The sequence below is a fragment of the Bemisia tabaci genome, chromosome 4 (assembly GCF_918797505.1).
Source record: "Bemisia tabaci chromosome 4, PGI_BMITA_v3".
NCBI lineage: Eukaryota > Metazoa > Arthropoda > Insecta > Hemiptera > Aleyrodidae > Bemisia > Bemisia tabaci.
In genome coordinates this window covers 22399615-22423367 of record NC_092796.1, presented here as the reverse complement: position 1 = coordinate 22423367, position 23753 = coordinate 22399615, and the positions used below count along the sequence as shown (strand labels likewise).

The 23753-nt window shown below is 42.0% G+C and overlaps 1 protein-coding gene across 1 annotated transcript; it reads right to left on the bottom strand.

Annotated features, from left to right (window-relative positions):
• Positions 1 to 1898: 1898 nt before the first annotated feature.
• Positions 1899 to 10588, bottom strand: LOC109037081 (uncharacterized). Its single transcript, XM_072299076.1, has 6 exons — positions 10524 to 10588; positions 8929 to 9046; positions 4832 to 4934; positions 4267 to 4388; positions 3359 to 3420; positions 1899 to 2912 (listed from the first exon to the last, which is right to left on the bottom strand). Exons 1-6 carry the CDS (start codon positions 10586 to 10588, stop codon positions 2111 to 2113), a joined length of 1272 nt encoding a protein of 423 aa, XP_072155177.1. The 3' UTR covers positions 1899 to 2110.
• Between the last annotated feature and the right edge of the window lie 13165 nt (positions 10589 to 23753).

Here is a 23753-nt window from a genome sequence, read left to right as displayed (position 1 = left end):
TTCTGCATAGTCATGCGCCAAGTTCATCCCTTGAAGAAATCAGTGCAGTTCTCAAAGAAGATCTGAAGAGAGACCCAGCTGAAATTTTTGATTCAATGGAAGATGAGCCTTTGGGTGCCGCATCTTTAGCTCAAGTTCATAAAGCTGTCCTTAAAAATGGAGGAGACTGTAGCCGTGAAAATACAACATCCGTATGTGCGTTCTGTGGTGGACATGGAAACAATGGAGGTCTCAGTTTACATTGTATCCTGGGTACTTCCAGAGTTTAAATTTCGATGGCTATTTGATGAAATGAAACGGAATATCCTTCAAGAGCTCGATTTCTCTCACGAGGCTAAGAACACAGAGCAAGCAAGACGAATCTTCAAGCACTTTCCTTGGCTTAAAATACCAACGATATATTCTGATTTAAGCACATCGCGTGTCCTCACCATGGAATTTGTGCGGAAGGAGGTCAGGTTAATGATTTAGACTACATTCGAAACAACAAGATCAACCCATTTGATGTTTCTGATAAACTTGGCAAAGTTTATTCTGAAATGATTTTTAAGTCAGGATTTATTCATAGTGATCCGCACCCTGGAAATATTTTGTTCCGAAAAGTCAAAAGTGGAACACAGCTTATTCTTCTTGATCATGGGCTGTACGCTACACTTTCTCCAGATTTTCGCTAAAATTACTCAAAACTATGGATGAGCATTTTGAACAAGGACAAAGACGGAATGAGAAAGCACTGTGATTATCTTGGAGTGGGAGATGCTTACGCTCTTCTAGCGTGCATGGTGTCCGGCAGGACTTGGGACGCTATTGAGTCTGGGATCAACAAAGTTGAATGTACAACAAATGAGCGAGATTTATTTCAAAAAGAGATTCCTGGTCTTTTGCCTAAATTGACCGAAATACTCCAAACTGTAAATAGAGAAATGCTTTTAGTCCTGAAAACCAACGATCTGCTGCGAGGGATCGAATTCACACTCCAGACTCATTCTAGGAAACCGTCATTTTTGGTCATGTCTCAGTGCTGTGTAAAAAGTATTTATGAAGACTAATTACGAGAAGTAAATGATCGGTGGGCAAGATTAAGAATTCTCATTGCAGAACGATGGGCCCTCTTTACTTTGTCTGTATATTATACCTATTTAAGTCTCAAAACGTTCTCTTTTTCAGATACTTTTAGAATACTTTTCTAACTCTTAGGGAAACACTTCACTTTCAGAGTTAGCTGAAATCTTTTGCTTGCATGTAATTTTATAAATACTTACACTTTAAAAATGACATTTTAGGGGACCCCTTGGTTAACAGATGCTCTTTTTTAGCACCTCATTTTTGTAATGAAAAGCAAATGAAGATGTTCAAGTGTTCACTTCACTTCAGCGCTGCCACATTTCTATCGAAAATGAATAATTATGCATATTCGTGCAAATGTACACTTTTTCAAAAAATCGGAATTTGTTCAAATGTCTTGCAACGAAGCCCTGGGCCTGGGGGTATCCCTTGGGGGTCTTCACCGCGCTTCAAGCGCACAACCTGAAGACGCCGCGCTTACTGTCGCGGATTGCCTGCCCACTGAGAGGCGATGGTCGCCTGGTCCAGCCAGCTCAAGCGCTCGGATGAGCTTCCATCTCCGGCTTCACAACCCGGAGCTGCTCTCCGCGTCCTGCGCGCTTGAAATCACGTGCCTGCGCGCACATATATGCTCATCATAAAAAGAAAAATAAGAAAAAAATTAGAATTTGCTGAGAACAATGATATTAGTGATATTTACAAAAAACAGTACAAATACAATACAAATACAATACAAATACAATACAAATACAATACAAATACAATACGATTACAAATACAATACATATACAATACAAATACAATACAACACAAATACAATACAATACAATACAATACAAATACAATACAAATACAGTTCGTAAGTACAATTACGAGAAGTCACAAATGCAAATTATGAAAGACAATGCTGAGAGGGGCTCAGAACTGCGGGCGTCCACGGCCGTGGTGCCAAGTGTGGCGGCGTCCGGGGGAACGCGGCGTCCTCGGATGCTTCGGGGATCTTGGCTGCTTCGGCTGCTTGGGTCGGCGGGACCTTCCTCCCTGGTTAGATCGCTGAGGGGCAGGTTGGTTGGGTTGTCTGCCAGAGCGACCGCTGGCGTGGGGTGCAGAGTGCTGGAGAGCCCGTGAAGACGATCGGGCTTCCCTGCGCCCAATGAGCTCGCGCAGCCACGACGGGAGTGCGCCAAGAATCAGCTCCCGATCTGTTCTGTTTGAGTGCCAGCATCCTTCGGGAGTTCTTCGGGTGCGTGGGCGGGCAGGTGGAAGTGGCACCGTAGGCACGGCATCGGGAGATGGATGGGGAGCCGGCGTTGGGGCGTTGAGGTCTACCATCTCCGTGCCTTCTTCTTGGCGGTGGGCCAAAAGCGGCTGTGGGTTTGGCCTGGGTGGGGTGGGTGGCCTTGGCGACTGGAACAGGTTGAACCCCATTAGGAGATCTCTCCTCTTCCAGCGTGAACTCCGGCGCAGGGGTTGGCGAAAGCTCCGCTAACTCCTCCGCGGTCACTGGCGAGAAGATGGAGGTCTGCTGCTGGGGCTCCTCCTGGCTGGCTGAAGCTGCAGGCGGCGAGCGGGGCACCGGTCGGATGGCCGCGACTGGAGGAGCGGGAGCGGCAGGAAGGGGGTTGCCGCTGGAATGGCCAGGTTGGGCCCGGCTGGATGGCGGCGGGAAACGGTGGCGGTCGGCGGCGGGAAACGGCGCTGCCGGGGTGGCGCTTGAGCTGGGCGGTCGGCGTCTCTGGGGCGTCTCTGATCCCTTGATGCTGGCCGGCGGCCAGAGGGCGTGGAGGGTGCCGGGAAGAGCGGGTGGTGGGCGCCCGGGAACGATGCCTCCTCCGAGCGGTGAGGTCCTGTCCGTCGGGCGGCATCAAGAGTCCCGAGTTATGAATCTCTTCTCTGAAGGAGCTCCAGTTCTCCCTCATAAATCGGACCAGAGCTGGGTCGGGTTGCGTTGGGTTGGCCGGAAGACGGGCTACGGGGGCCGCAGGTTCCTGAATTGGTGAGGGGCAGATTTCGATGAAGTCACTGGGTGACAAGTCATTGGACGACTTGCTGAATCTGCAAGAACCAGACAAAAAGAAGCGATTACTCCTCTGGTAGAGGAAAGAGTTTTACTGCGGGGCGTCGAATCTGCCCAGTCGAGGTGCGGACAGAAGCGACGCGCACCTGCCCATCGTCACGGGGATATACTTGGGTGATGCGGCCCATGGGCCATTGCATCGGGTGGCAAAGTGGCTCGTGAACTAGTACCAGTTGGCCGACCTTTAGTAGGGGAGCTAGGTCGCGCCACTCTGACCTTGGGGCCAGGCTGCGTAAATATTCTGCTGCCCACTGCCGCCAGAATGCCTGGACTAGAGCCTGCACGCGATGCCAGGATAATTCTCTTGGCAGATGCAGCACAGCACAAAGTTGCTTTTAGCCTATAGGAAAAACTTCAAATTGAAGAGCAACCCCCCCCCCCCTCTCCAAAAAAACCTCATGAAATAATAGTCTTAAGATTGACAAAATTTGAAAGTCAACTTCAACTAACTGAAGAGGTAAGTACTCAATTAACTTGCTCACTAAAGTAGGTAAAGAACTAAATTACATTAAGAGAAGAAATTTTGAAAGCAATATAGGCACGAAAAATTGTGAAATAAAATAAGTGAGTCTTAGTGAATCACCATAATTTGAAGGAGGATCTTATTGGTTAGAAACAAGGCAAGGGGAGGGGCATCGCCTGGTGGGGGTGGCCGTGGGCTCATATAAATTTTCAAATTCATTTTACTTATGAGAACTCCAGATCACAACAACTTACCTCTAACTCCCCCCCCCCCCACCTTGTAATATTTGTCATTATTTAACATTTTTCAGTAATGGCACGATTGGCTCATCTGCATACTTCTGAAATCTGGAATTTTCTCTCACGCGTAGTCTGGTCGTTTCACCGTCCATATACTGTTCATTTTTTGAAGAGCTTATTTTTTCCAAACACCACAGAAAAATAATGTTGCCATTTTCGGAAGTTGAAACTTTTGAAAATTCATACTTTTTGGACGAATCATCCAGTTTTCGTTTCTTTTTTTACCCTCATCGTAAATTCAATCGAGTCCACCGCTTCATTAAGTACGCTCAAGGCATCATTAACGTTGTTTTCTTCTTTTTAAGTTCAGAAGCATTATCAATCAACTTTATGTTAATTTTTAAGTAAAGCATAAAACTTACTGCAGCTGACACTTCAATCTGAAATCTATTCTGGATGCGGTATTGCACCGGTGATGCCAGCTGCCTTATTTGTTTTAGGACAAGGCGGGACCAAGCCCCGTGCAAACTTCGGAAGTCTGTAACTACATCAAGAAGTATGTTAAGATAAGTAGGGAATAATCATCAAATCTAATTTAGAGGAAGAATGAGCGAAAAATATCTTCCATTGATTGAATTGGAAAACCGAAAGGATATGATAGAAAATTTGAATTTTATAATTTTGTTGCTGCTATTGAAAGCATCCAATTCAGTGGAAAATTTGAAAAAAAAAAGAGAGAGAAACAAGATAGCAAAGGTCAATCCTCTCAGGATTGAAATAGTTGTCCCGCCAGTAAAAGAACTTGTACTCTACAGGGGATCTTTCAGGATTGAAATAGTTCTCTCGCCAGTAAAAGAATTTGTACTCCACAGGGGATCTCAAGAGTCGGTACTCCCCCCCCCCCCTCCTAAAATTTTGATGCATTTTATTTTAATTTGAGTCAGTCTTCTGCTTCCTTTCTAAATTCTTAAAATGTTGAAAGATTACCTTCAGCTGGGGGCTCGAAGGGTGCTGGTCCCTGGCTCTCTGGTGTTGACGAGAAGCCAGGTTCAAACATTTGGTACAGAGAGTAGGTCTCATCCTCCTCCGCCTGGAACAACATTAGAATTTCTATCAAGTCCAACAGGAAATGTTACAACTGTTTACACTGATACACACGAAAATTTTTGGTACACTTTGAATATGGATGGCGACAAACAACATCCTTGTCTAAGTCCCTTAGTAATTAAAAACCCCAACGATACCTCCCCATGTGATTTAACCCTAGGAAAAAGCCCTATCATAAAATTCTTTAATCGCACTAATTAGTCCCCCACTAAAACCCTTTTTGCTCACAAACAAATATAAATACAATTGAAATTTTAAAATACATTTTATAGCACCAATATTTTTTATTATTTGCTCTTTGGTAACATTAATTGTTTTTCCATTTAATCACTCGTTTACTTTCATAAAAATATAGGTTTTAATAATGTTCAGATGTTTAGCTATGTAGTGTTAAGATGTCTACTATGGTGCCTAACCTTAACAAAAATAATGGCTGTAAGCACTTAAGCAGGTTACCGCCACTGACCGTGTCCCATAGGATTCGAGAGTCTAATGGAAACGGGTGGAAAACGCTGTAAGGCATTGGCCCTCCCGCGTGGGTATCTCTTCATTCGGCAGGGGCGGAATTCCCACTCATCCTCACTTTCCCCCGGCGCGGCGGCGGCCGAGAAATTGGGATGAAGGCTTGAAAACGAAGTTACGAGGAAAGGATGTTGATTTGAAGAGTTACGGAAAAGTTTCAGAAGTCGGAGCATGCATGGAAATGTCTGAGGGCAAAAAATTCGTGGAAAAAAGAGCCGTGCAGCGGCCAGGGGGTTGGGGTTGTGTGGGTGGTGGGGTGGGGGGAGGGGGGCAGACACAGATGTCCATTCAAATGAAGTTGAATGGCAGCTTCTCTAAGACGGACTTAAGGGGTCGATACTGCACAGATGCGTCTGAACCCACGGCCCTGCCGCTTTCTTATAGGTAAGTCGGGGATATTTGATCTGCTCCCGGGTTTTCCCTCCCCGCAAGGGTGGGGGGATGATGGGGGGCAGGGGAGTGCCGAGGCAGCCAAGACGCACTCTGTTTGCTTTGCCCTCTTTCAACGAAATTTGCATTCATTAACCTAACACCAATCTGTTTGATGCTTCATAACAAGCGGAAGTATTATACATTATTCAGATTAATTCTCAATTTTGAACTTGAGCGAGCCGGCGCGCCTTTCCTCGCTCCGTTCCCACCTCGACGGAATTTCCTTGCCGGGTCAGTTTTCTGCCTCTCCATCTCATTTTTATGGTCTTACATTCATACCAGGGAGCCATCTCCTCTGGCCGCTACGCGGACCAACTCTTGGAGCGTGCGCTTAAAAAAAAAAATGGAAGAAAGCGGGCTCATTTATAGGTTTTTATTTGCCCATAGCTGTAAAAACCCTAGATATTGGCTCAGGACACATGTAAAGCCAATTTTGATAAAATGTAAACATTTTGAATCGAAAAATTCAAAATTGTATCGAATATTAACTTGGGTCAAATTTCAAAAATTTGAAGAGAACGTGCGCGCCAAGATATCACACACAGAAGATATTGATAAAGTCGACCAATTACATAACTCGATTACTCCATAGTTTTGTCTAGGGTAATCGACAAACACAAGATTTCAACAATCGGCCGGCTGAACTTGAGCATTCAAAGCGGTTCAAGGATTAAAGGCGGCGTTAACGTTAACTGGCAACCTGGGGAGGCATGATCGGTGGAAATTCCCAGAGCAAATCCGTCTTTCGGCGAACGCGGTGGAGAGGTATACTTCGTTAGAAGAAGCTTTAATTAATAATGGCGTGTGATGGATTAGATGTGCAACTTGGAGTCATCGACTCGAAGGGGTAGCAGCCTCCATCGCCACCCCCTCTCGCGCCGCCCCTACGGCTCAGACAAGACCGACACACTTATACATCCAATATTTACCGCGATTCTTCATTTACGACTTGGGAACTTTCAAATTAAATAAGATGGTCAATTTGTAACCATGCAAAGTCTCGAGTCGACTCCGGAACTTACGGTGAAAGACGTGGATTGGGTAGTCTCGACATGCAGTTGAAATATTAACCCAACAAACCAGTCGCTAGCAATTGGAAATTCCTTGGAAAAATTCTTGTGGCGGATTAAAAGGACTCCGCACTTCCCGAAATTACAAGACACACAACGCCGCACTGTAGAGCTATAATGCAAGAAGTTGGACATGAAATTTTCGGCTAAAGTTTCAAATTTGTAAGTTTATTTTGTCACGAATTCAATTTCAAAGGGTTTTTCTGAGAGGAAATTTCACGAAAAAACTGATGAAACCGCTCTGAAACTTTTTTGTCTCATATTTTTGAAAATATTAGCTTTCAAAATTTCCAGATTTTGTCTGACTTCTTTTTTTGACTCTGTCCAGTGTGCGCCGTCCGTCGGGGATTTACGATGTAAGTACTTTTTCACGAGTCAACTTTAATCGTATGAACCCAGGGTCACAAAAATCCCCCATGAAGTACATCATTAGTCGTTGCTATGGGTCTGTTGCAAACTTGGATCAAATTTAGCAAAAAGGAACCAGCGCAATTACAGTGTCGTAAAGGAGTTGCCTCTTGATAATTATCTAAAAAATCTCACAGAATAGCAAATAGTTTTGTCTTCCCACCGAATAATTGTTAATTTTAAAGGATAATAATGTGTAAATTTTTATACTGCACATAAATTAAGTATTTTTAGTAGAAAAGGAGAAGTTGCACAATTTTGAAAACACTGTAATCGCGCTGGTTCCTGTTTGCTTAATTCGACCCACTTAATCCAGAACATAAAGAAGGGTTGTTACTTACAGCAAATGGCTCAAAGCTTACGATGAACGCATTGAAAAAGTCTGAAATATTTTTCTAATTTCACAGTCTGTGTAAGGAATATGAGTTTTTCCTTAGCTTCCCGCCTCCAAAACGATACTACGACGCAGGTGTACATTTCGTAAGAGGAGTTGTTCCATCCATCCCTTTCGCACAATATTTTCAGCGCATATTTTAGACTTTTACGATGCACTAATCTTGATTTTTGAGCTATTTTCCAGTAGAAGTCTTCTTTAGTAGTTTTAGTCTTTTTCAGGAGTCCAGTCATCCTTTTGCCCCAGCTGAAGTTTGCATCAGGCCCATACTACCAACTAATGATTTACTTTATGGGGGACTCTGGAGACCCTGGGTTCAAACCATTCAATTTTCTGAATTCGTACTCAAATCGCAATTTCCTGACGTATGGCGATGCGTGTCTTGTAATTTCGGGAAACGCGGAGTCATCCTAATCTTCCACAAGGATTTTTATGAGCATTTCCAATTGCCTTAGCCCATTGCATGCTATTTAGAGTTAGTACGTCAAACTTACAAACTGATCTTTTCATGGATACACAGTTATATTCACGACATTGAGCCTCAGCCTGAAACAGTGTGGCTCTGTGGATGATATTTTCTGGGTTTGCGCGTGCCGGATGAATATGACAGGATTAAAACTTGCTTCTTAACGAGAACCAAACCTATAATCGGATAACATTTTATCGAGCCCTTCCAGGAGCCGCAAGTATGGCGAGCGTTCCCTCCCTTCCATCTTTCTCTCGTATTTGTTAGTGACTGGGTTTAATTTGCCACTGAGGTTGCCATGACGGCATAAAGCGCCGGGGAACTATGAGGGGAAAATATGGATCAAAATTTATACTGATCTGATGGTGAATGATGTTAACCATTCATTTTTGGAGCTATTCTTGGTATAACATGAGAACCATCGGGTGGTCCGTCGATTTGATGTCCAATTTGATGCATTATAAAAAAAGAAGGAAGATAAGCCTCTGAGCTTGGCAATGTTCGATCCACAATAATCGCAGTTGTGGTACTATTCGTGAAATGATTAAATATCGAAAAACGCAGTTGCGACTTCTTTTCATGAGGTAAGTAAATTATAATTTTTACCTAAGAGGACATTTTAAAGAGGTCTATATGGACTTAGGAGACTGTATAAAGGCATTCCTACAAAACAAAAGCAAGGTACAATGAATGTGATCTCAATGTAGCCGCTTGGCGTTGTTATGTTCAACTGCTCCTTTGGTGTGGTCTGGCAAAACTCTTTAAGAATAATTGTTGTGCCGTGAACCTGGTGCTCTGGGACTCTGTGAACACAAAAAATAAATTAACAAATATTAGATATTGAAGGTTGCGCCTTCATTTTGTAGGTTAGGCAAAAGTAGATCCGAAGAGGCCCAAATAGCGATATCTCTGCACTAGGCGGATGATATTTGAATTACTTCTTCCGAACAAGGTCGCAAAAGGAAGGAACGTGTACCTGGTATCTTATTTTGACAAGGAGGGTTCCATTATTTCCATTAAAAAACTAACAACGATCTGAACAGAACATTTAGACTCTATTCTATACATATACCAGTAGATAGACTTTGTACGCCTGACGCACTCTGTCATGTTACGGTAATGTCATAATTTTGCGTCGTGATAATCCAAAGCCAAAATTGTATCAATGGATTGGAAATTTTTTTTTGGAAGGAAAGTTGGTTTCCCTTCCATAGCAGGGGTGGCCTGGCATTGGATGAATACCTACAAAGTATTTCCTTCTTCAAAAAACCAATGTTGCTCTAATTTTTAGTATAATTTAATGTACATCTCTTGGCAATTTTTTTAGCGGTCTAATTGATCTATTTCAATTATTTTTTTTTTTTTTTTTTTTACAAAATAGCAATACCCAACCTCGATTCTCGAAAATTTTTAGATCTTCATAGCCCCTCCCAGTACGGAAAAAGCTCCCTTCAAAATTCCTGACTTCGGCACTGAGGATGGTCGAAGAAAAGCGCTTCCAATTGGATTTCATAATAAAATCAAACTTTAATTTTTCGGGAGCTTTTCGTATAATAGAAGATGAACATTAAAAATTGTCTAATTTTCATTGTTATAATAAAAAATATTGGATTTTTGAACGAATCTAAGTTTAAATTTCAGTCTGTCAACAGGGAATTGGAGGTCGGAGGTGTTAATCATAGGGCTAATGCCCTCACCTTTGTGTTCAAGACGGTTTTCAAAGGGGTGGTGTCTTTGCTTGACAACATCAATAATTACTCCCGTGAACTTCCAGCTCCAACCCCTTCGCATCCGAACAGATGCCACAGTGTCAAATACCCCGAACTTCCCCCGCCGTAACCACCACCCCTCGCAGTGCCACCGCCCTCGTAATTATTAATTTTCTCCTTATTCAAATTCCTTCCGACTCTGTGCCCTGTTCATGGCGATACCTCCCTATCTTTGCCAACTCTCAGGAAATAGCATCATTCAATTTTCTCCCCCGAAATTTTTCTTGTCATTTGTCTCTCCTTTTTTTCTGGTTAATGCATTTATTGAACACGTTTCATTACTTAAATATATTACTACACGTCCATATTATTTGAAGTGAACCTGAACTATTTGCAAATTATTGCGTCCTCACAAAAGTAGATAGTTAGCAGTCTTATCAAATCTTAAGGTAAAAGTATGCAAGAGCGATCGCAAAGGTACCGTAGAAAGTAACAGTTTTCCTAGACTGGGTCGTTTTTACTTATAAAAAGATAGCTTTTTGAATTTTTCTCTCCTTGATTACCTTGATACCTGTCTTCAAAATTGAAAAACCACTCTGAAAATATGCCTTCCCTGTGCTTCAGTTTGTTCACCATTAAAAGATCAATGCGGGAAGAGATTAGATTAAAATTGCTCCAAAACAACGCATCGACAATTTACCATTAAACGCCCGAAAAAAAAACGAGGACTCGGAGATTTTACGGATTGCTCATAATTTCTTCATTGCAAACATCAGTTATTTTGCAACGTAAGTTTTTTCACTAAGGAATTTTATCCCCCAATTAAAAATGAGTGGAATTTTAAGGCAGAATGTCTGATAATAGATTTTCCCCTTTACTGGAAAAAAAAAACACATTGGATCTAGAGTCCATACTCTTGAAAACATTGACGAGAAAAAGGACTCTTGATTCAATCAGATTTAAGCTTAAATCAAAAGGAAATCCGCTCAAATTAAGAGGCTTGGTTCTTGATTTAAGCTTAAATCCGATTGAATCAAGAGTATTTTTTCTTGTCGATGTTTTCAAGAGTCTGGACTCTAGATCCAATGTGTTTTTTATTCCAGTGTTCATTTTTGGGAATGAATTTTTCCCACACCAAAATCTATTAACTAAACGCTTCTGTGGCGCTCTTTCGCAGCCTAACGGTGCTGCACATTCCTTTTGTTGTTTTTTTAGTCACTATAGCTACCCGAAAAGTCCCTCGTCAAAAAGCAGCTACATGTTCGTAAAGTCGCGTCGTAAAAATGACGAAGAGCCCGTACGCGTTGGGAGCCGAAAAAAGCCCGATTTCGGGGAAAAACACGCGAGTCGAGGCGACGACGGGCGGGGCGGGGAGGGGAGAGAGCGGGATAAAAAATTAAGGCAATAAAAATGATCGGGAGGTAAGAATAGTGGTAGCGAACCGAGGCAGTTTATGCGACGAGGAAACTTCCCCCGCGCTCCTATTTCCTCCGATTGATTAAAAATGAAAGTTGGAGTCCCCTCCCGGGCGGCCCCGTTGAAAGTTGATATTTCATCGCCTCGCGTAGATGATCGGAGTCAATAAGATCAGTGTACCGGCTCGGGCTTGGGGTCAAGACGTGGTGGAGTGTCCGGCGCTGAGTTATGACCTCTCGTTTCGGTGTCCGGCTCGACGACCACTTGACCCCGGCGTCGGACAAGGGGATGTAAACAAGCTGCCAGATTTCCCCGACGAGTCCCTTTATACTGAGAGTCAACACTGGGAAAAAAAGTAGCTTGGATTAAGCATGATGATTCTTGAATTTGCCGCCAAGAATTTTTTTTATCTTGCTTTAAGCTGACTTTTTCTTGATACAAGACAAATGAGGCTTGGGACAAGCAAAAAAGTAGCTTATATTAACCAGAAAAATTCTTGATTCAAGAAGAAATACTTCTTGGCGGCAAATTTAAGATTCTTTTTTTTCCAGTGAAGACAACACCCCCTCATGGAGTCACAAACGGGAATAAAGATTACAGAAATTGAACGTTCTTTGTAATCTTTGATCGGCCCATTCTCAAATTCCTTTCTCCGTTCCTTCTCTCATTCCGTTTGTTCCTTGCCGAACCCGTAATTCCCCGGTCCATTTCAGATTATAATCTTGCAATCGGTGAAAATGTAATCTTTATTCCCGTTTGTGACACTGTGAAGGCCTAAAATACGGGAACCAATCAGAAATGGATTCACATTGTCTTGACTCTCAGTATCAAGGGACTCTAATTTCCCCGACGAGTCCGTCTCCTCGTATTGCGCTTTCTCGCGGTGGACTAGATGGAAACAAGGAAGTAGGTACCTACTCTACTGTGCTGAGGAAAAACGCCGTATGAACTTTCCAGAGTTGCTGAATTTCCCTTGATAAAATATGTATTTTTGACGACATTCATGCACATTTTCCTTTGACAATTTCAGACGTTTTAAATTAAAATGTGTACAAAATTGTCTGAAAATTTTGGAAAAAAGTACTCACAATTTTCCCTAAAAATTCAGTTTTTATCGAAGGAATCTTGGCAACGTCTGAAGGCTCATAAGGAGTTTTTCCTTAGCACGGCAGTACTTGTCAAGTGTCGTTTTTCTCTCGCGCTGTAAAAACTGGAGCCAGTCTTACAAAGACGCCGTTTCAGGGGTCGTGAGAACTAAGTTTTGTTTCTTCACCTTTCAAGGATCAGCGAAACAATTCCTGACCCTTTCTGGAGACTCGTCCAAAATGAACCTCTAACCGGCTGAAAATTGAAGCACTGCAAGATACTCTGTCTCGTCAAAAATTTCGCGCAGTTTCCGTTGAGTGTGCCTAAAAATTCAAAAATCGACTGCTAGTAGGGGATCTAAGGTGAAAATTTTACATTGGATCGGCAAGATCAATTTGAATGCAATGTATAGAGACTGATGGAATCAGAAATCACCAATTATCGATCAATACACAGTAAGAAAAAGTATCCAACATTTTGTGTTAATATGGGAAGTAAAACACGGAATAACACAAGCTGTTGGTTAATTTGTGTGTGTTAGTCTTCCCTGTGTCAATTCGACCAAATATTTGGGTAAAAAGGGCCGAGTCTTGGTGTCAAAAATATGTGACCTCGTTAAGATTTACGCGGCAGCCATCGTGATTAAACCTAGATTGCTTTGATGGTAATCCAATGCGCTTGTCACTCGCAATACACACAACCTCTAAGTGTTGGTAAGATAACAAGAGTATATAAGTCTCGCATGACACTTCCCTCATGCCCCAATGTCTCAGAGTAACCTAACTTTTTGGTCGATATGACACAAAATTGTATTGAGCAACCAAGTTCTCCGGGTTGATCTGACACCAAAAAGTAACACAGAGTAATATTAGGCACGAAAATTTTCAACTGTGCACTCACTGAACCTCCGAGTGCAACCTTGATTTTAAAGAGGTAACTGGTTGCCTATCTAAATGTTACTCAAATAAAGACAAAATATTCGTGTGACTTTGTACTGGCTTTTCAAAATGTATAAATGTGTGGGAAAAATTAATTTCGGGGAATTTAAAATATTTTTGCCACATTGTGATCGATGAGCGATTTGTTTCATATCTCCACCCTTAATTTTAGAACTGATAATTTTAGAATATTAATCGAGCAGTTTGGAAAGCTAAATTAATGAATTTGCTCGCTGCACAGATTGTTCAATACGTTTCTCGTGTGATCTGCTCTGAGAAAAGAAACATTGATCCTCGGAAATAACTTTCACGTCATGTGAGACCTGGAGTGCAATGTTTCTGAAACATTCCAACTCTAGACTCAGCTGAAGCCCTCAGTTGGATTACATTTTGCACTGAGGAACCACTATCTCTGGCTCTTCCACAAAAGCACACATCTGCATAGGGAAACCAATGGCATGTATGTTGTCTCTAAAATAGGCCAGAAGTAGTGAATCCGCATTGCAAAATGTAATCCAGTTGCACTAAATTTGGCAGCTTCGAGATGGAAGAGGAGCCGTGGATCACTTCCGTCAATTGAATTATCGACTTACCATAAAATTGTATCGATGGTTTCGTATCCCTTTCCTTTTTTATCCCTCGCTGAACTCCCTCCTCGACCCCGTTTACTCTCACAACCAGGAGCAATTGGATTTTTACGCAAGTGATCACACGAAAGTCCCTTTTCTTGTATAGCACAAACACGCCCCATTTATTAAGCCTAATTTTACGAGACTCCCTCCCTGTGTTCTCGTCGTTTCTTTTCGGCCTCTTTCCTTGGTCTGCTTTATTACCCCAAAATTGGGACAGTGATGATAGGAAATCGGACGATAAAACCAAACTTTCCACACTGACCGTTTTCGCTTGCGACGTAGAGTATCCCGCGGGATAATCGCACATCATAGGGGTTTGAACTTTAAGTTGTGAGGAATCAGTTTCTGATTTGATTCCAGTTTTAAACATTCAAGCCGTTAAAAAACTGGTGTTTTAATTAACTTATAATAACTCACAGTAAATCCCGTACCCTCTATTGATGTTTCATTTTATCTAAAGGATTGGATTTAGAAAAAAAGCATACACACTCGCCGACTTGAAATTTCACAAAATATGATTTTTGTAAAACAATCATATGGAATGCACACAATGGGAAAGGTTACGATTTTCAGTTTTGCTTGCACGAAATGGTGTCAGTACAAGGGTGGAAAAATGTCAGCATCATTAACAACGGGTCTAAAATTCTAACAGTGAAATACGGTAATTTGAAATTTATCGATAGCCTAAATTTTTTCGCAGCCCCTCTCTCCAAATTACCTAAAATGATGTGTATCGAGGGTAATGTAGCAAAAGGATACTTTCCTCATCTATTTAATACGCTGGATAATCAGCAATATGTAGGATGTTTACCTGCAAAAAAAGTCTACTGTCCCGATGATATGAATTCTTCCGAACGAGAGGTGTTCCTCAAATGGTATGATGAAAAGATTAAAGAGAATTACGAGTTTGATTTTCAGAGGGAAATAGAATTTTATTGCAGACTCGATGTAGAAATTTTAGCAAAGGCTTGTCTTAAATTTAGAAAATTATTTCTCGACGAAACCGGAGTAGACCCCTTCTCTTCAATAACTGTAGTCGCGAGTTGTATGAAAACATTCCAAAAAAACTTCTTGCAGACCGATTCTATAGGAATAATTCCACGTAACGGGTATCGCATGATCGATAATCAAAGTATCTCTGCCCTCTCATGGTTGGAATGGGTTGCTTCAGAAAAAAAGTTAAAAATTCAACACGCAGGGAATGGTCCGGAAGTGAAACCCCCTGGACTCAATTTCAAAGAAGATGGATTCTGTGCTAACAGTAATATCATATTAGAGTTCCACGGTTGTTACTGGCATGGTTGTAAACGATGTTTTCCCACTGGTAGGGATATTCCTTTGCAAAACGCACGAAACTATGAGCTCTAGCTTTGAGAAAACTATCAGCAAAGAACAGTCTATTTTAAAAGTAACAAATCACAGAGGGGAATCTATGTACACCTTAGAATCAATGTGGGAATGTTAGTTCACTCTTTTAAAATCCACGAATCCAGAAGTGAAACTGTTTTGTGAGAAAAATGCGGCATCCTATTTGATTCCTCCTTTAAACCCTAAGGACTAAGGGTTGGGTTAGGTTGGGAGGGAGGGGTTGGGTTGGGTTAGGTTAGGTTAGGTTAGGTTAAGTTAGGTTAGGCTAGGTTGGGTTGGGTTGGCTTAGGATGATATTTGGAGGAATTTTTCAATCTTATACCACTGTGCCACGTAGCTTACTACTAACTTAAACATACACTGGAAAAAAAACCACATTGGATCTAGAGTCCAGACTCTTGAAAACATTGACAAGAAATAATACTCTTGATACAATCAGATTTTTGCTTAAATCAAAAGGAAATCCGCTCAAATTAAGAGGCTTGGTTCTTGATTTAAGCAAAAATCCGCTTGAATCAAGGGTATTTTTTCTTTTCGATGTTTTTGAGAGTCTGGACTCTAGAACCAATGTAGTTTTTTTTCCAGTGTAAGTAAAAAAAAATTGAAAACATTAGCTCGACTTTTCACTCTTGCTAATTTCCTCTTATGTTTCAGTAGAAAACCAAGAATAGCTCTGCTTCCGAGTATATTTTTTGTGATTTCAAGAAAATTCGAGGGAATTACATATTTCAGTTTGTTGTTGAAAAACATAATATGGCAAAAGCAACATGGAATCCAGTCGAGTTGATTCTGCGGGTCAGTTGAATCATAATGATTCATCGTGTTGTAACTTCCCTGTCACATCACAAATCTAAGGAGTGACCACCATGGGCCCTTTATTTTTCTAAGTGTGATCTAACCTTACCGGTGGTTTTATTATATTCAAATGTGCATTGAAATTTCCCCCTGAAAGTTGGGAATTATCAAGAAATGGAAAAAAGGGAATCCGGGAAGATTGAATGTTGACTCGGAGCTGATGCATTATTCTGGCCGTGAGATTAAAGCAGACTGATACTGTATCAAAAAATCAAATCTGGGACTGATGGATGAGGTGTCAGCACCAAGTGACTACAGCCTTTTTCTGTCACAATCTTCAGTCGCCTTCCGGCCCCTTCGTCTCCCTTCTTTCATGCTCGGGGGACACCACTCTCACCCCCATCCCTTCCAACACCCGCTGCGCCGATACTTGATGTCTCAGTGGCAACTTTCATACTAGAAGCGCTTCTGCTTCGTCAAGTTATGGCACGGCCATTCAAAGTCGACTAGTTGCCCGTGATAGTTGCTCAGATAATACCAATTTTGTAACATAACATAATTAGCAAATCGTGCAATTATTCTTAGGAAAAAGATCTTTGTATCGTATTAGCACACAATGAGCAATAACGCTACTCCTGTAATACTGCGCTCTACCCACAGGCTGTGAGCCCCGCTAAGCAAAAGAAAACTTTCGCAAATAAGTAAACATCTATAGGATATTCCATTCGTCCAGATGGGTATGCAGGCTTTCCTACACAAACACGATGAAGCTCAAACGCTATCGGAAAGCTTCCAAGGGAACTCTGGCCGTGCGAAGGAACAACACACATAAGCCTTCAGACGTTGCCAAATTTCCTCTAATAAAATACGAATTTTCAGATAAATCTGTGATTACATTCCATCCAAATTTTTAGAGAATTTTAATCGCAATCGAATCTAAATCATCTGAAAGTTTCAAGAGAAAATTCAACTATTTTCCTTAAGAATGAGCATTTTACTGTGGAGGTAATTTAGTATCTTTCTACGGCGTTTTTCCTTCATACGGCACAGTTGAGCCGGCACATTGTGGCAATCGCAGAACCGCACGGAAATACTTCAGGCTGAGAATTTTGCAAAATGTTGAGTAGGGCGAAGCCTACATTTTCCGAAAATATTTGAGGACAAGCTCCGATGTGTCTGGCGGGAAGAGGAGCAGAAAAGTGAGGATTAATAAAGGCAAGAACTGCAGAGAGGTTCTTGCATCCGACTTTCGGAGTGCGTTCGGTTCAATAACGCGGTTCCAAAGAGGACTCCAGACGCGAATAAATGAAAAGCGGGATCGCGGAGCGGGTAGTCTGGCGAAAGCGCAGCCATGCATCGCCTTCTGCAGCACCAGCCGGGCTCAGCCACGGCGCGGGCGGGCCAGGAGAAGCGGGGGGCGAAAAGGGACAATTCGAAGAAAGTATAAATTAAACGTGCTAGCTAGAGAGTCGAGAGTCGTCTGCGCTGCAGAAGGGACTGTTGAAAGAATATAAATCTCTCAACGAAGCGTTTTGCCAGCAGACTTGGCACAGGGATGAGAGTCCCGCCGTCCTAAGCGAAAACAGCGTAACTGCTCGGGATTACCGTTGGGCGTTGCGCGGTTCTCGGTCCAGCGAGACGGAGTTGGTGAGGCGGTTAACCGGGGCAACGGGGGCAACATAACCTCACGTCCCACCCGAAACTACCCCGCCGAGCCGAACGGGTTAAGGAAAATAAAACCAGCCATTGAGCTGGAATGAAAATTGGATTTTTTCCTTTTTTTCCCGCCCACCCGCTTTGTCTTTGCATGCTATCATTTTATTCTTATTTTTTTTACTGCCTCCGTTCCGACTTGGGAGCGCGGAAGAAAATGAAAAATAAAAGGCGGGGAAAGGGAAGGAAAGGGTTCCGGTGGAGTCGGAGCGAGAGAGAGCGTTTGATGTATTAAAAGTTGGGAAGTTAAATAACGTATCCAGTTACGGCGGGACCTTAGTTTTATCCTCCGTTTCCTTTCCGTTCCGGTTTTAAACGCTCACCGACAATTTTTCGTAATGGGTGCGTTACAATCTCCCGCATTCCAAGTTAGTTTCATTTCTCTCCGTCGCCTTCATAAATACGGTTTCCCACAATTCCATCGCCGTGGTCCTGGCCCGCGCGGGCGGGTCTTCCCTCCGCTCAAGTTTCCTCGCGTGGATTAATAGGCGTTTTTCATTAGCGTCTCCAGAGGCGCCTTCCTCTTTTGTTTTAATTTATTATTTTGGTCGAGTCGGGGCAAAGAGGAAAAGTTTCGAGAGACTGCGTTAATTTGACGGATTATAATTGCTTGTTAGCCGTAGCCTCGCACTCGCACGGTTTCCCTCTGCCGAGTTCAGAAAAGTAGGGCTGATGAGGACTGAAAATTTTAAGATTATTCAAATTAGACCTAAAAATTCGAAGTAAAATGATAGAAAACGCTATAGATGATCGGTCGTCAAGTAGGTAATTATTAGGCTTGGTAAGGGGTTGTTTCTATGGAATTGCAATTCCTCACAAATTTCCACTTCAAATCGATGTAATTTTGACAGCACGTCGTTTCGTTTTTTTGTAACTTTGACATAGACTATAAAATTATTGCGCATTGACGCGATCTTCGTTTTAACAGAGTCAGTGATTTTACCTTGTGCGATCAATACAGAATCAGTTGAAATTATTACCTTAAAGGGAAAAGCTTGTCTGAGCCCGCTATTTATCCGTGGAGAAATGCTATTTGGAGAATCAGTAATCGTGACCAATCAGGAAGGCAACTGACGACTCATTTCGCATAGCCGCGTTTTGACTTTGATTTGCAGTAAGAAGTCCCCCCTCCCCATCAGAATCCTCACAGTTTTCATACCTCTGAATTTGATACCCATAACGACTTTTCAGTAAGTCCTAGCTAAAATGTCTGTTTTCCCTTCTTCGATCATGTGAAAATAAGCATCAATATAATGCTTACTTTCCTTCTCTAATGTCGCTCACACTTTGTTCTATTATTTTCCTTCCTCCTACACTCTTTTTAAGAGCTATCCCCGTTTTTCCATGTGTATTTTAAATTAACTTCTTTTTGTGGGGAGGTTGGACTTTGCTGAAATGGAGGAACCATTTTCTGTGTCAGTTGATTAAAAACGTTAAACCAGAGATATTTACAACAGGTCTGTTTAATCATTAGTTAAATAGCATTGCTGAAAAGTCGAATCCTGGGCACTTCCACGCGCCTACATTTTTTGGCCTATGCAAAGAGCACAACCGCAGAGCATGTATAATTGTATCTGGACGTTGTGTGTTAGACTTTCTCTATCATCACTGGTAAAAAAAACCTCTTGGTTCAAGAGTGCAGTTTCTTGTCGCCGGGTTTAAGAGTCTGGACTCTTGTTTCAACGCAAAACCCGCTGGAAACAAGAGTTCAAGACTCTTAAATCCGGCGACAAGAAACTGCAATCTTAAGTCAATGCAATGCGGCATTGGTCCAAGAGGTTTTTTTATAGGTTCTATATGCCTGACAGACCTCTTGTCATGTTTTATTCTTTCTTTGATAAATGCGTTATTTCTTGAAATTTCATCGAATTTTCCTCTCCGTTAGCAGAATATTCTGTATATTCAAATGATTTCAAGCCATGATGTTGGTTTCTTTCTTTTCGAAAACATAAAAGGCGGGAATTTTGAAACACCGCAATAGAGATACGTGGTTTTGCACAATACCCTTCGATCGACCGAAAAGCAAGCCCTCGTTTCCCAAAAGACTTGTATCCCCTCCTTTACACACAGTCCGCTAAACTCAATTGAATCAGTTGTTTTCAAAAGGGAGCAGGTCCATTCCTTGATGAGTCTTAGTTAGCACGTCATTTTACGCAAACCAAGACTCATGCCAAAATGGACTTCTTACCTTTTGAAAACAACTGATTCGATTCGGAAAGCGGCACATTTTCCGGCCACCCGGCAACTTGGAGCGGGGCGCGCGGCGCCTCAAAATAAGGAGGTTAGAAGTTGGGTGCCCCGAGGAATTAATAAGACCCGAGCCGAAAATTCCGGGAGCGGGAACCGGTGCGGGGCACGGCGATATTAGTGACTCACTGTAAACAAAAGTGATGTTAACAAGGTAAATATAATAACTAAATCTGCTCCTGTATGCGCTCGTGTTTTTGACCCGGGGCTACCCCCTCCCCTCCCTCCCCACCCGGATCTTACAATCTGCTCCTTTCGCTCCGCCCAATGCTACTTTTCCTTTCCTCTGCGCTTTGGTTCCACCGCCTTGCTAAACAAGAATCGCTTAGCTCCCCAGTGGATCGTATTTGATAGCGATTCTATGTACCGTTTGGTTCGAAACGATAGAACTTAACCTCAATTAACAATTTTAGGATTTAAGTTAGAAAAGCTGAAAATGAGAAAATCCCTCAAATCTTCACTTTTTCATTGCCTTGTACTTATAAGAATCAAACATATCTCACAAAATACCCGTTCTCTTTGATTGCGCAATTGACTTTTGAGGCTGTGTTTACATCTTGAACCAATCGATATGGATACAATCTCACCTGTTTGATGTATTGAATACGATCCATGGGCTTGTCCCAGGATTTCGGATATCTGAATGAGTTTCTCGCTGCTAACTGATAAGCAAGTTTGCGGCACTCAACAGTAGATACCCCGAAGCACATTTTTGAGCACAAACTGAGGTACTTACATAATTCCTGTTCATGCTGTGAAGAAAATACTTTCCTGTGATGATCATGAGGGCCAAAAGAGACCTCCCCAGTTTTGGTTAAACGATTAATGCATCTTCGTAATGTCTCAAATGGAATCTTCTTACGAACAGCTGCTTTCCTTTTACTGTAACCGTGGTCAAAGTGTAGCTAAACAGCTCTCAGAAGGGTTCTTGGAGGAACCCTAGGTTGCTCCCTCTGTCTTACAAATTTCCTGGTCATGATTTCTGCAGAAAAGAAATGAAATTCAGAAAATTAGTTAAAATTTTGACTTGGTGAGTGATTCATCTAACCCCCAAAAAAGTGACTCATCTAGCCCCCAAGCAGGTTAGGATTTTCAAATCATGCTGAGAAAATGTCAAAATTATTTTTTTCTACGTTTCAAATGGCCAAAATGTAGGAAAATAAGTCTACTTTTCAGAACAATTTACAGAATAAAGATCCAAAGTAAGTACTTACCAAGGTGCACGAAGTTCGCAGAAGAAAAATCGCCGTTTTCACGATGGCTCGACGGCTCCGCAGCTAATGAAGCTCCAAAACAAAAACGAAGAATGCCGATGACGTCACTGCACATTTTTTGGGTACAATACAAGTGTTGCCAACTTCCTACGCCGGCAAAACCGAAAAATCCCTATTAAGCGGGAAAATATCCCACGTGACTCATTGAACCCCGTGACCCAAATACCCCCACTCTCCCCTAATCATTCAGTATATCACTGACGAACTAGATTCTCACTCACAGCTGGTTATAGTACTAACAAGGTTGCTAACATTGTGTTACTCAGTATTATGCATAAAAACTCAATACTCGCACATTGATATCGATTAGGTAACATTATACTCATTTTTAGCAGGGATAGAATCGGGAGCCAATTCGTAGAATTAAATACGTAATATGTCCTGAACATGGTCCATGGAGAATTTTCGGCTGTTTTCAATTTTTCCGTTTTCTGTAAATTCTTTTCTTTCAAAGAGTTAACCACTCTCGAAAGAAGCTATTCATTTCTCGGCAAATGTCAACAAACTGACCCAGAGACCCTAATGTGTTCCATGTGAGGAGCTTCTCCCATCTCCTCGCGACGCCATCGTATCCCTTGTCCGTAGAACCGGATGCCGGGGCGCAGGGCCGAGGGTCTCGAAATTATCTCAAAGCTCAAAGTTGGGCGGAAGTGCTGAACGATGGTCTTGTCAGATTGTCGAAGCTGAGCTTGGGCCGAGGCGCGAGGCGCACTTGACGCGGGAATTCGGAAGGACACGACGACGGAGACAAATGTGAGCAAATCGCTCAGAAGAACCCTCTCCGCCTTCGGGTGAACCAAGGAGGCTTAAATGTTATTCAAAAACCAGTGCCCAGCGCTGCACCGACGTCCCTCTTCCAGCATTGATGCCGCTTTTTCAGATGAAAACAAATTAAATTGGCTTAGCCTCACCTTGCGTACTAATATACTGAAAAAATTTGATTGGATCCCATGGGCTCCTTTCGGGCAGAGCTCGTCATCAGTGGTAACACTACATAGCACAAATCCGAAAGCACGGGTAAACTTTTTTTTCATTATATTTGAATCACTAAATACGAAAGGGGCACATGTCCAGAAAACCAAATTGTGCAGGAGACACAAAAACTGTTTATTTCGTGGTAGATATTTTTTTAAACGTAACGATTTTTTTAAAAAATATCTACCACGAAATAAACAGTTTTTTGTGTCCTATGAACGATTCGGTCTTCTGGATATGTCCCCTTTTTGTATTTAGTGATTCATTTATTATGCGAGGTAAGGTTAACCCAATTTTATTTATTTTCATAATTTACACCTTGATATTTGCGAAAACGTGTAATTAACTTTTTCAGATTGTCCCGCGCCCACTAAAACTGACTCATCAGCTCCGCATAATCTCAGATCAACGAGGAATAATATGATTGACCCGGACACCGAGTGTCTGTATCTAGATGGGAAACAAATATAGTCCTCCGGAAAAAAACCTAGAGCTGAATGAGGCACTGAAATGACGTTCTTTTAAAAAAAAACGTTCTGTGACGCACATAATTTTTTTGGTGCACCATGAATCCTTTCACTTCAGATTCATCAGACAGGAGAAAATCAAGGGGGAAAACGGGGAACGGGGCTAAAATACAACAATAAAAAACCCGCAACGTTCCCGGCTCCAAACTGAGTCATTTTCAGTAAGAAAAAAACTTAGAAATTGAAAAGTATCGATGAAAAAACCTGATACCCAAATATTGCTAGCCGAGATCCGAGAAAACAATAATACTTTTTTTTATTGGTTTTTTTTCTCGGCCACCAACATATAGGTCTCAGGTTTTTTCATCGATATTTTTCAATTTTTAATTGATTTTCCGCCTGAAAATGACTTGGATTTGAGTCGGATTTTTCGTTGTTGTGCTTTAGCCTTGTATCCTGTTTTTTCTCCCTTGTTTTTTTCCTCTGACCGTTGTCTCGTGCTTCTTCGTAAAAATCTGTTCTCTTTATCAGAATCAGTGACGCAAACATAGTGCAATTGTCCGCAATACTGTCATCTGAAGCATAAACGTCATTAGGGAATCTACGAACGTATTGAGGGTATGACATACCCTAAATACGTCACAATATGTCGCACATACCCGGTATGTGCGACACATCTTTAGGGCTTCAAATTGCAAAAATAAAGCATGCTGGGTTTTTGTGCAGTAGGTTTGTGGGGAATATTTTCCAAATCAAGGAGTGAGTACGTAACCGAGTCTTAGCTCTGAATGACAGTGCACACATTACTGACGACGATACCGAAGTTCATTGCTCCATATTCAGCACCAAACAAGGATGCAAACAAACTATAACTTAACCGCCACAAAATT